At 41.4% G+C, this 14,071-nt stretch overlaps 1 protein-coding gene across 1 annotated transcript in view; it reads right to left on the bottom strand.

The window, feature by feature from the left end:
• FNBP1 (formin binding protein 1) overlaps positions 1-14,071 on the bottom strand; it is a 68,606-nt gene that overhangs the window by 28,304 nt on the left and 26,231 nt on the right. Inside the window, exons 7-8 of the mRNA XM_009887999.1 lie at positions 2,013-2,141; positions 121-267 (exon numbers count right to left, since the gene is read on the bottom strand). Coding sequence (XP_009886301.1) covers positions 121-267; positions 2,013-2,141 — 276 coding nt within the window. The remainder of the gene's footprint in view (positions 1-120; positions 268-2,012; positions 2,142-14,071) is intronic.

Genomic DNA, 14,071 nt, shown 5'->3' with positions numbered 1-14,071 from the left:
CTTTGTTTTATTTCTATGACTATAAAACTCTTATGCTGCAGCCTGGACCCAGGAGTTAAGTCTCCATAAGGAATCAATACTAAAGATGACAATCAACAATCCAAACAACGCAACACTTACATTCTTGTGATCAATTGATTCTGCAGCCTTCGTTATTTCATCCAGACACTTTCCAATGATAGGGATCACTTGGCGGTCAACCTCTGCAAAAGTTTTCATGGATTCACCTATCCTCACGATTCTTCTTTCCTCCATCTCTTGTATTTTCTAAAACATTACATTTCATTCAGATCAAATATCAAGATTATCAGATCATTCAGATTACAGTTTCAATCAAGTTTTCTCCCCAGCATATGTCACCTGCTTTAAAAGTTATGGTTTAAACATATTTTTAAGAACAAATTAGGACAGCTGTTCTCACGGAGGCACCAAATGATATTGTTCCCTCAAACATCAAAATGCCAGTCTAAAAGCAATCTCTGTTACTATTACTGGGAATTTTTCAATTAACTTCTTATGTTAAAAAAGCTGATTTGTCAAAACCCCAGCTTTAGACTTTTGTAAGGATGGCTGCTAAGACTTTTAAGAGAATTTCTGCAACAATAAATTCTTTCATTTTCTGCACGTTCTGAAAGATCTTATTTTCATTCCACTGCAGAACCCAAGCAAACAAAAACCTTGATGTCCCCCCTTCTCCTTGTCCTTAGAAGGTAATTTTTGGTTTACAGGCAGTCCTACACATCATGTATTGTTCTCACCGGGGCTTCTCAACATATGCTCCCTGTTGCTCAATGGATTCAGTGCCACCATCCCCAGCATGTATTCCATGGGCCTCTCATTTACCACAGAGGGAAACTGGATGTGGTATATCGCTATTATGACACATTATAACAGGATACAGAAGGGCATGAACAGGAATGGCCTGTTTCACATTAGACTGCAGCAATATTATGAAGCATTGTCAGCTTAAAAATCCCCATTGCCTTGACTGATCCATGAGCAACATAAATTCTTTACAAAACAACTTATTTCAACACCTAAAAGGAAGCACTAGAGCTTACTGGTGCACTGGCAGTGAAAAGGATACATCTGCAGTACTTTAAGCATGCTCAACTACAAATCATAGCGCTTACCAGATCTAGCATTAGATACACATACATTGCAAAAATTTTATATCTGATGCCTGGGATAATTTATCTCAAGACATTGGTCTGAAATACCATGAAGCAAAAGAGGAGGTGTCCACTTAACTAAGAAGTTCCAGTTAGGGGTAAGAAAACGCGTATGTGCTACGCAAACGTCAGCTATTTCTCATCAGATGATAAGCATGTGACATTTTCTCCCTTAAAGAGGTTGTATTTTCCACTTCTGATGCTTATGACCCATTACAATGGAACAGTCATTTAGAACTTCTGTTCTACTACATTAATCTCTCTGCGTTCAGTCAAGCACAAACTCAGAACTTCAGTCAGTGTAAATCTGATGGCTTTTTTGTTCTTTCTCTATAGTCTTTCTTTAGGCACCCTAAGACATAATCAGCAAGCTTGCTTCAACCCTTTGACATTCATTGCTACAGAATTATTGTGGTTTAAATTTAAACATCTGTGCAGTCTGATTTGAAGACAGGTTATAAAGGGCTGTGAGGCTTTACAGATGCAATGATGCCCAGCTGACTCCTGCCCCAACAATGCAAATAATGCTCTCATTCCCCAGCTGCATGGACACAAGGGTCTAACAGAGCAAGATTGTGAGGATTCCAAAGACTATCGTAATCTGTCATGACAATTCAATGTCACCTTATCACTTGATATGTAGTCTAAGAGAAAGGGACAACTGGTCCTACCAAGCTCTCCATCTCTTGTGTTGGCAGACTGCATATAAAATTTGCTAACAGCAATGAAAGTCACCAAATAGTAAAAGACAGGGTCACAGAATTTAGGAGATGTGTAGTATGCCCCTCTGTTTGTATCAGAAGATTATGAGCTACTCTAGATCACCACCAGTGCCCTTACCTGGAAGATGTTTGGTATGTGCGTGTAGTAATGATCATGCTGCTCACTGTTGAACTTCTGTAGAGTGGAAGAATATTCGGCTTTGCTGTCTTCTGCCATTTGATGTCGCAGCTGGGCTTGCTGTCTTGCCTAAAGAAATGCCAAAAGACATTTATAGTTTATACTATGTGGAAAGAAGCCGCATTGTGTTACTCTTGATCCTACTATCCTTACCAGCAGGCAGCACAAGAACACCAGCATATGGGTCTCTGAACACTTCAGCTTTTGGTTTAGTCCTATCTTGTGAAACAGTTCATCTCCATCAAGCATAAGCCTGCAGTGTGCACACTGCTGCTGCTCTTTTCTTGTGTTACAATGCGCTATTTCCATAAACCATTTTACATTCCATGAACAACCTCTGTTGGCACTGCACCTAGAACACTGAAACGAGTTTGCCCCTCTACTAGCCCACTGAACGGGCATGCACGTTTTCTGTACGCTTGTGGACACACTTCTTGCTCTACCGTATGTCCTGTTGAACGGCACCCGCTTTGCTCAAATGAACTACTTACCTGTTGGCTAGCAGTATTTGTTGAGGAAAGGGAAGTGACAAAAAAAAAAAAAAGAAACACGACACACTTCTATCTCATTTCACATGCCTTCGCCAACATAATCATGACAAAACATCTTAACTTAAAGTCCTTTACCTACTGTTCCATGAATAGCACTGGCATGAAGTGCACAAGGAAAGGGGAGCCTGAGGAGCAGCTGAGACACGACTCCCTTCCTATTTTTACCCACACAGACTATTTGCTTTGCCACTCAGCATAGCAGAGCACTGGGCAATTAACCCGACTTCTTTCCTAGAACAATCTGTCCCTGAGTGACCCTTTTATATTTTCAGATTCCTCCCCTTGCAATTCTGCTTCCCAAGGCCTTCTGTTATCTGTTTTGCTGCCCAATATTATTCTCTTACTGCCTATCCCATCTGTTTATTTTAGTTGCCTTTTCCCTCCTTGCAGTTGGCCTTCATACAGCAACTATTCCTTCTCTCCCCTTCCTACCCAGCTCCCTGCACCTGTACACCTTCGCCCCCTGTCCTGCGTCCCCTTGTTGAAGCTCTCCCCTCTCCCACTTTGCCTTTAGCCGGCCGGAGCTCTGCTGCTCCCCCTGCTCCCACACAGCCCCACTCCACTTTGCCCATTAAAAAGAATTCAGGACAGGATTAGTCTTTTAACTGTTCCAAGCAGACAATAGTTTCCTGACAATAAATCCATGAAATACCAAATCATGGAACATTTTAGTAATCGTAACTGGAAGGTAACAAATTCTGCCAGAAGGTTTCAAATCTCAATTTACAAAGAAATAGGCTTCCCTCCCATTTGTCCAGCTCACATATCTCACCTAATAATTTATTTCACCTCAATTCATCTATTTCTTTTGCAAGCACAGTCAATTGTAGGAATTTCCTAGATCCCTTTCACATTCTTTTACAAAAATAATTCAATCTCAATGAGAAAATGCTTTGGCACTGAGTGCATAATAGGAGATGAAACAGTAGCACCAAATGGGAAAGACTATAACCAAATAAATAAATCCAATAAAAGACAGACTTTCAACTTTGCTTGCTCCCCAGGAGTTTTAACTGTCCACTAACTCCAGTACAGGATGCATATATACCTTCAGAAAAATCTACCTGCTGCAGTGAAATGCCAAGCAGCCTTATCAATCCTTTCTCTACCCAAGTGCTATATACCTTATTAAATTATGTCATCCACACACTCATATATAGCTACATTAAATATGAGTGGAAAACAATACAGCCTTGTACTACAAACACAAATTTCCCAGCAAAACAAAGTCAGGCATGGAAAGGCGGACAGCTGTAAGAGTAATGTGCGCTTGTCTCCCAACCCCTTCCTCAACTCCCAGCTGCTACAGATCAACATCCATTTGTGAGGCCCATTCTCTTCATCTACCCAAGAGCAACCCATTGTTCGAGCTGACTTCTACAACAGCTCCAGTCCCACTCATACAGCTGTCTCTTCTTTTTTTTTTATTCTGGTTTTTTTTTTTTTTTTTTAAATAGCACAACTCAGGAATTTGTCCCTTGACTCTATTGTTGAAGCAGAAAAACAATAAATCCATTATTACCCATTTCCAGGCAGATCCGGCAAACATTAAGCCATCAGAGTTCATTTTCATGAGCAAGGTCATTGGCTGGATGCGAGCAAAGTAACTCTGAGCTAGATGTATACAGGAGTAGACACTCCATTTCCAAAATGATCTTAACTGGCCCCAAATAAGAGGAGGCAGCAGATGAGTAAGTAAAATTGGGTACATTCCAAACCCAAGAATTTTTGTATGAGCGCCCCAGTGATGTTTTGTTTCTCCTGGCCATTTAATGCATTTGGCAAGCTTCAAACAGTTTAAATATTTTTCCAATGAGGTATTTGGATCTTAAAATAAAATTATAAAAAGAAGTTTAGAATTTTTTTATTACTTCATTTTAGTATGTCATTTACTCTAACATCACTGCAGATAACAGAATTGTATTTTATAGCCAGGTTCCTGCACTCTGCTGAAGCACAGAATGATAAAAATGAGTTGATGACGTTAAGTTTTACATTCAGAGTAACGGTTGCAGCGGCCTGGAGCCATACAGAGTCACAGGAGTATTTCAGGAGTAATTTATAGTTGAGCTTTACAGAAAATAATTTTTTTACTTCTTTACTGCTCACTTGAGCATGCAAACAGCTTCAGAGAAGGGTTGTTGGGGGCCTTCTTAGAGTTAATGTTAAAATATCCGCTCTGAACAGTATTTTCAGGAGGAAAGGCTTTGCAATAATTGGTCTTTGGAAGACCAGACCATGACTTCAAATATAAGAGGATGATAGTGGGATGCAGCTTTCAGTCAACACACACTTTCCTTTAACCGGGCAGGGATGAGTGAGCAAGAGCTCATGTTTCCAGCACCACACGTGACACCCCGATGCAGATCTACAGACTGCCACATTACTCAGTTGTAAGAGGCATCGAGGCTAGCTACTCGTAATGCAAGAAAAAATTCTCTCCCCTCTTGAAAGGAAGAAAGAATGAGGTCACCTTTCAGCATCATGAAAACGCAGAAAAGGGTATATACAGTTTGCTTTCAAATGTGTGCTTCTGCACGCATTTGCAAAAGACAGATTTTGCACGCTTCCTCCCAGAACATACCTTTGCAACATCTTTTTGTCCTCAAAAAAGCATGCACACTGTGTATACGTATCGCCTCTTCTCCAAAGTCTGTTTTTGTTAAGGCAGTTCCTCTCTGATCTCACGCGGCAGCAACAAAACCAGAAGGTCACATATGCCAATGCACATTTCATCAAGAAAAGCACACCCAAGAATGAACGGCAGCCCACTATCTGCCACACCATTAACCTTGCAACGAGCATAGAGGTAAACTTCAGGTTTCCAGCGCATGGCAAGCAGATTTAAACAAATCACACTAGAGGAGAGTTTTCTATAACTAACTCTGAAAGAGAACTCTAGGTGAAGAAAGTGTGGCTCTGATATACTAAGCTACTTAAAAGCACACTAGCAGCAGGTAAGGCGTATTATGTATGACCTCTTCTCTCGCAGAACCTACAAAGAATTGTCATTAAACATAATGAAAACCAATTTTTTCCTTTCTTTAGACAGCCTTGCTAGTTGATGGGGGAGAACGCAGGGCAGTAGCTAACTGCAAGGCAGCAGTAACTTTCAAAGTGTTGATTTTTAAAAATTGGTAGAACTGTGGTCATCTTCAGCACTTTAAAAAAAAAAAAAATTAAAGTATTCACACTTTACCTTATGTGAAAAACAACAATAAACTCAATAGCCAGATGAACTGGCAACACACACTGTGGCTTCTATCTCTTCTACAAGGTAGCAGGAAAACAACATTGTTATCTCAAGATTATTTTAACCACATTTCCTGCAGATTTTCTACTTAACCACTGAGTTGCAAAAAACAGACTTTCAAGCAGCATCAGAAGTTAGTTCCAGACTTTTAAATTACTCCACCAGGAATCCAGAGATGGCAGGCTTGAGCTAAGTGATGGATACCAGGGTGGGACGTTGGTGCTCCGAAATCTTTCACAAATGAAGTACTTACGGAAGTATTTCTTTCCCCTTTAAAATCAGAAATTGGAAGAAAGTTAACCCTGCAATGCTTTTACTCTGAAGTGACCTGTGCTAAGGAGATATATTTAATCTGATCTTACTCTTCACCACCTTGAAAAACGCTGCAGTTTAGCAATATGATGCAACTAAAGTAATCACTGCATGCCAGAATGAGACAACAGAATTACGGACAGGGAAAGTTCTCCATAGTTCTTGCAAGCATGTAGAACTAGTAAAGCTTTATATACTGATCTGAAATCAATCCTAGCACTTTATGCCTTTGGCCAGCAATCAGAAAAGGAAACTTTAATAGAGAAAAGGGATATGGACATCTTTATGATGGGCACGGTTGATCCTGAAGGTGCGAGAAAATGTTATAAAGCTGCTATGCATTACATGCTGCTTCTTAGAGAATTCAGAAAATAAATCTATGTATAGCATTACTTGCATACACTTTATCCCCCCAAAATCCGGTTTGATATGAAAGGCAACTGATGATTAAATGTAAGAGAAATTAAAAAAAAAAAAAAGTACACTTTTTGCCATTTTGGTGTCCAATGCAGAAAAGAATGAAGGATATTTTGCTGAGAACAATTTTCTGAGACACATTCCAGAAACAGCAAGAGGGTCAATAGACACACTGTCTTCTGGGTTTACACAGACAAAAAATGCAGCTCCTCAAGGCTGTTATGGTGGGAGTGATATGAATAACTGAAAAGGGCAGAAAAAAGCTTTGGCAGCTATTCAGCTGATCCACACTAAGTGGAACAGTTCAACTTCTCAGCAGTCACTCTTGTCCAGAATGGCAGAGTTTCCAGTCAAAACTTTGGTGTAGTTTTCTTTATTTTTTCTTTTTTTCCCATTCCCCCCCGCCTTTTTTTTTTTTTTTTTAAAACCCAGACAGCATGTGAGATGCATCACTGCCAGGCCACTGCCTGCCAAAATAGATCTGTCTTTGGTAAATCCAAGATCAGACTAAAATGCAAACAAAAAAAAAAAAAAAAAAATCACCCCTGCCTTCCCCCTCCTCCCCCAACTACCCAATCCCTTCAAAATAACTTAACGATAAAGGCAGACTCAGAAACACTTCACCAATTTCAGGAATGCTTTCAATTGCTCACAGATTTTTCAGCTGCAGGCTCTGGTCCTCCCTCCACGGACAACCTCACATAGCCGCTCTCTGTTCCGAGCAGGCACCATCATGAACAGCAGCGGGGCGCCTCTTGGTAGCAGCAACACTGGCAGCGTTTGCAGAATCATTAACAACAGTGGGAATACTGCCATGGACTTCAAAACAGGGCCAGGATTTCAGGCTTTGATTTACATAGTAAACAATGGAGCTTGATTTGGAGGCTATTTTATAATAACCAGTTTGGTCTCTCCGAACAGGCAAGCAGAAAAAGGTTTTGAAATTTGCTTTCCTGAAAGTAGGAAGGCAGAATGGGGGGATGCAAAATAACTAACAGGAAAAAAACAAAGAGAAAAATCCTTACTTTTAACATTAAAAGAGGTGGGGAAAAAAAAATCTGACAATCTGTGGATCGCTAAAATCCTTTGGCTGAATATAATACATGAATGAGCAAACCGCTGACAGGGGATGGAAAAAATCTTCATCACCACATCTCAGGAACGGTTATCTAGTACAGTTGCATTCCACGTAATTCTGCCAGAGTACAGAAGTGTTCACTAACAAGAGATATACTATAGCTACAAAACACCACTGAAGCTCTAACAAGAAAGGCGGATCAAATTAATGGAGCTGGGACAGCATCCCAGTAAGCACGCCGCAGAAGGCTCTAGCACAGCTCTTGAATTGCTCTGGTTACATCTGCACTACTAAAAAAAAAAATCAAAAAAAAAAAAATCATACTGTAACAAGGACTCACCTAACTGTCTCTCCTACACTCATATGACCAGTCCTGCAGCATGACTAAAGGCACAGTTGCTTGCTGATTAATGGAGTCCGACAGCTAGAGGTTACCCGAAATTTTTGCTTAAGTGAACGAGCCCAAGACTTCGGTTGCCTGACTTTAGACTTCAGTTCTCCCGCAGACTCCCTTGCACAAATTTGAGTGCTGTATTTCCCAGTTATCAAACAAGTGTATTGCTTTTTCTTTTCTCTGGCATCCAGTCAGTCACCTCAATTCAGTGTGCAAAGTGCTCAGAGCAGTCTAAACATTGTGTAAAAGAAGGACCACTACATAAGAATTAAGAACAGCAGCAAGAACCACAACGACACCGGCCAGAGAAGCACCTCTCAATGCACAGGTCCAAGGCCCGAGTGAAATAACCGTGCCTGGAATCCAAAAGTTTGCCTCCTTGCACTACTATTCTCATGTCACGAATACTAAATTTCCAAACTCTGGGTGACCAAACTGCAAATCCCTGCTAACAGCCAGTAGCTTGCCACACAGCTCAGAGAAATGCAGTTTCACGAGGATACCATTCTTACAAAAGAATGAGGTGTTCACGGTGGGTTGAAGGTTACATGGACTTGAGGGAGGAGGTAACAAGAAAAGCTGTGGTTGGAGCAGTGGCCAACAATGTTTAAATGATTTCTGGAGATCTGTTTAGTTGTAGTAATATAAGCAATTAAATCTAGTGGTGTATAAATGTACATATGGAATATAAATAATGGAAATTATTTCAGGACTGTATAATATATTGCTTAGCTCATACTTTGAATACTGCTCAGGGTTCTAGTCATCTCTCTCCAAGAAAGAATTTACAAACACAGCCAATGCAGAATGGATAGTCAGAGTTGAAGAAAGTTACCAGTATGAATTTGCTAGCCTTAAACCCAGGCTTTATGGGTACAATACATTCACTTACACTGAACAACTTGCAAACAATAAGCTAAATTCTGAGGTCTCTGCTTTATTTTCCCTTAGTTCTTAAACATGTGAAGATATCAGTTCTAATGTTTTGACAGAATGACTATAAACAAGCTTTCCAACTGCACAGCAAAACCTAATTGCTTTGCATTAGCTAAAAATGCTGGTTATATTACAATTTTGATTCAAACTGCAGTTGATCCTTAATTCAGAAGCTGCTCTTAAGCCCCCCCCATACCCCCTTTCCCTCCCTAAATTGTTTGCTCCTTTAGCAATTTACCTCCCAATAGAGTTGTATTGTTATGAAACTCAGCCAAATTGCTAGGAAGAGCATTACCGCTAAGAGGAAATGTAAGTTCAGATGGATTTCCTTAACTTGCACTAAAACTGACTGGTGCTTCTGTTCATTGATCTCTAACACCAAACACAGTTCGTGCATGGGATACATACGAATATTAACGAAGCTTTGCCGGCACTCCCGCTGCAGTCATTAACTCTTTATTGACTAGAAATCGAAACTCCTCAATTAGTCATGACTCCAAAAGGGAAACAGCTGTTATATACAGTGTCACAGATGGCAGGTTGTAAGCAAGGCTTACTCTCCCAGAAACGCAAGTGACTGTCCTGAGGGACTCCCTGTGTTCACACGCTACATCATCCATTAGGAAGGAAGCAGTTCAAGAAGGAGATTGGGGTCTGCATAACCCAGAGAAATAACGTTAGTGCGAATCTAATGGCCTTAAATCACATTACCAAGTAAAGACTGCACTTGAATTGATGGGAAATTTGACCCACATCACAAACAAAGACACAGAAGGGTTCAGCCAGCTCCATCTGCGGAGCAAAAGAAATGCAGCTGCCTAATTGAAGTATGTAAAACGCAACACCACGCAGAGAACACGGGCAAGTCTTATGCAATATCTAATTCTCAAATAAGAAATGCACAGGCCAGGCCCTTTTCCACTATGATGAGGACTGACCCTAACACACCTCGCCTGCATATTTCACTGAGACACTGCTGCTGCACTTCTATAAATTCACAGCGGCGCACAGGAAAAGCAAAGCCTCTGGAACTATGCACCGCAATATTTGTCATATTAATGACACAAGCAATGTAGAGCGTGCCCACCTTCTAACAATACCTTTGCATGGCACAACGCTTCCCAAAATGCTGAGAAGTTCATTGTGCCAGCAGGTGCCTCGAGGTGGGCAGGAGAGGGAGGGGATACAACAAGCCCCACTGTCACAGGGCAGGCGACTCAGCATCTCCTGAAAAATTAGGCCCATTATGGGTTATAGTCTGCAGAAGGCAGACACCCACAATCTCGGGTTATGCTGCAGAGTTTACTGCTGACAGTCTTAATTGACTAAAATCTGACTGATGCACAATGCAACAGGACCGAGCTGGAGATGTTGCTCTATGGTTTGTCTGTGGGGTTTCAGTGATGCACGCTGCATCCAGCTCCGCTGGGACTTGCCTGCTGTTCCGACAAAGCATGCTGTAAACGGTGCGTGCAGGATGATAGTGCAGAAACACAGATCAGAGATTTCTCCAGAGCCCAAGAAAAAAAAAAAATAGCTTAGTGCACTCTTCATTCTAAGGATGTGTAAATTCTTAATGAAGAGATATGCGTCCCGCAGCGCGGCAGCCTCCAGGCTGGAAAAGCAGTTTACCACTTGACAGCATAACTGCGATTTGCACAGGCAGGAAGATCAACTTATTCCAAGAATCTCTCTAAGCAGCAGTATTTCTACATCTATGTTCAGTAGGACTTTGCCAGTGATTCAGCTCATGACTACCCAAGGCCATGTAAGCGGACGTGTCTTCTATGGGTGAGGAGGGAGACACAGACTCCCTGCATTGCACTGAAATTGATGGCGAGCACCCAGGGAACGTGGTGTAAGAAAAGAGAACAGAAAACGAAACTTCACCTGTGAAACGTCAGTATCTCTCTGTCCTTATATTTACAGACTAGAAAATTAATGTCCTGGTGACACTGTATTATGAGGTTTCATGCCTTTATGCAAATCTTAAGCTATTCTGGGACTCAAAAAAAACTTGGATATGGCAGACACAACCTGATCTGAAAGTCAGAGCACTGGGGAAAGCTCCTAGAGATTTCAGTAAACTCAAGACTACTTCTATTTCCCTCAGTTTCTCCACTTCAAAAATAAAATAAAAACAAACAAACAAAAAAAGGTCAGTACATCTAAAACTCTGAAGTGTCTCAGAGTCAGCACAGGAATAGAACCATCAACTTTTGATTTCTTTTGGTTTTAGATATGACATAGGATTGGGCAGAGAAGAGAGGAAGGAATGGAATGATAATTCTGTAATAATAATTTTGGATATAAGTTTGGATAATTTTGGAATGATTTTGATTTCAAACTGACAGTTGATTTGCAACAAGCTCAAGCAGCTGCACGCACATAAGAAAAATTCATTAGGAAAACCCCACTGCCCCAGAAAAGAATGTTACAGGATACAAATAAAATCTTAATACAAGCTCGTCCTTTCTGGGTGCAGGCTGAAGACTTATTGAAGATGAGTTAGTCAAAAACCCACAGCAAAACAAAATACCCACACCATCTTTTAAGCAGTGTCAGAAGCTTCTTGACTTAGGAGAGTTAAGGTCAAATTTGCACTTTCTGTCTTTGTAAATCTACTACTACTGAACTACTTTCTAAGTCCACAACACATTCACAGTCATCTCAAAACTACTCAAGGTGGAAGAACCCTCCTAACATAAGAGGAACAAAAATCAGAACAAGGTGAAAAGCCCCGACTTTAGGACAGCAGTTCTGGGAACTCATGCACAGCTCACGTATTGCACAAAGCTGGAGTTGTTTGCTGGCAATAGTATTACCGAGGACACCAACATACGACCATGCTACTCTTCAGCAAAGGGACAGATCCTGCCTGACACCGAGCACCTCAAACCGCTGTCCTCCCCCTCAACTGCTGTGTAAATCGAGAGGCAAAGCATTCAGCCCTTCCCAGGCTTGGCCTCAGCCACTTCCTCTTTAAGAACAGATTCTGAAAAGACTACTTTGAAAATAAACCTTTAGAAAACCAGAGGATTTTTTTTTTTTTTTTATTGCAAGAAGTCTGCAAAGGCACCACTGGGTACCACATTATCCCATAAAGATGTCAGCTTTTTAGTGATCGCAGCTCTAAAGAGAAGGAACAAACAATAGAGCGCTTCCTTATATGTACACCGGCTCGGCGCTGGTGACAGAGACCATTTCCCCAAATGGTCAAAAAATTGAAGCAGCTCCACTGTGGTTTTTGAAAGAGAACTGCTTTAAAGCACACATCCCACTGCAATCCAAACGAAGCAAAAGCTTACAGCGATACCTACAAGGCTTCCCGGTATCAGCATCAGCATGTTGTACCATTTACTTAGTTTATAAGGATATTTTCACAGTACAGCTTTCTGCAAGGCAGTAAGCGTCTTACCCGAGTCTGCTAAACTGAACTGACAAAACCTTTGTGCCAAACTGCACTTTGTGTTGATGCTTAAACATCTCTCTGCAAGTGTTGGCTGCTGGTAATTTAGAGGGTCAGTGCAAGCACAGGAAGGGAGCTCAGGGGCCCTAATCCACTCTCCTTTGATTCCCGCACAAAGACCGAGACCATTGCAGAGACTGAACACAGCCTTTCGCTCCATGTTCCTACCACCAAAAAAGGAGATGGGAGGAAACAAAGCTGAACGCCCCGCTCTCTCCGAGATCAGCTACCAGACTGGCCGGCTGCAAAGATGGCTGAGCCCATACTGGTCACAGAAGTGGCACAGAAGGCGTGTGCCCACTGTGTGTCGAACCTGGGCTGGTCCTACAGGAGGAGTTTGGACCTAGGTGCAAGACACCCATTCTGCACATCCAGCCATGCCTCTAAGCACACACCTGAGGCCCTCTGTGAAACAGTCTTGGAAATATAAGGAGGAAAGTAACTCAAAGCTTTGAGTTCAAAAGAAATTTGATTCAAATTTAATCAAAATTAATTTTAATTCAAAAGAATTTTTTTTTAATTTGACCTTTAATTCAAAAGAAAGTAATTTAATTTGCTTCTCTGCCACTATTCTGCTTACTTAATCCTAGCAGACTGTAACACCAAGAGTTATCCCTTTGGCAAGGCCATGTTAAATGCTGACAGCTGGCAGCTCTGTCACCGAAATTTCCTGCTGGAGTTGTCAAAGGCTACAACGACTGAAAGAGATGCGGCATTTCAGTGCCTCATACAGCTTAGCATTAGGTGCATTAGGGAATTGCAGCTATATATTCTTTTGATTGCATGTGTCATCGTGATCACTGCAGAATTTTAATTCCATTATTCTATAATGCATGATGCAAAAAATAGCTCTAGTGTCTGCCCATATTTGCAGGTACAAGCTAAAGTAGCCGAGGTGTCAATCTCAAGCCGAAGAAATGAGGGCAACTGATCCCATTGCTTGAAGAGCACCTTGTTCCGCCAAAGTGAAAAGTGTTGGCTCTGAACACAGCCAAATTGTCTGCTTTCCTGGCCAGACAGATTTTTGGGAGCAAGAGTGCAGCAGCCAAGCCATAAGGGTCAAGAGAAATCAGAACCGCTGCAATAGAAGAGGAGGTAAAAGACACCATATTGCTTCAGTTGAAGCTGAGCAGTTTCTGCATCTCCCTGGAGTGAGTCGGCGAGAGCTGCCCCAACAGCAGTGCTTGGTTAAACAATATCCCATTTTGCACTGGGGAGTTATGCAAGAGCGGTCCCAGTCACACGGGCAGAGGGAAGCAAAGAAAGGGCATTATTCACAGCCTGACATGGATGAACCCAGCTTAACACATGCACTTGGAAAACACTGTTCTCTCTGTTCAGTAATATTATTTCACATTCCACTCGTTTTGATAACCTCTTCCTTCTCCATCTACCCCACTGACTGACTGGAAAGTTGACTACTGCCTTCTCCTGAGATTAGCCGACACACATAACTGCAACAGGTTATTTTTTTTTCTTTCAAGGTACCACCGAGCCTCAGTTTGCAATAAATAATTTACAAATACATACAATAAAAAGCTAGAGAAATTTAGAAGGGAAGCCTCTCTGCTTCACTTTACAGGGAAAGA

The sequence above is a fragment of the Charadrius vociferus genome, unplaced genomic scaffold (genome assembly GCF_000708025.1).
Source record: "Charadrius vociferus isolate BGI_N301 unplaced genomic scaffold, ASM70802v2 scaffold56, whole genome shotgun sequence".
Lineage (NCBI taxonomy): Eukaryota > Metazoa > Chordata > Aves > Charadriiformes > Charadriidae > Charadrius > Charadrius vociferus.
The sequence above is the reverse complement of the archived record's forward strand: the minus strand, read 5'-3'. Positions and strand labels throughout refer to the sequence as shown.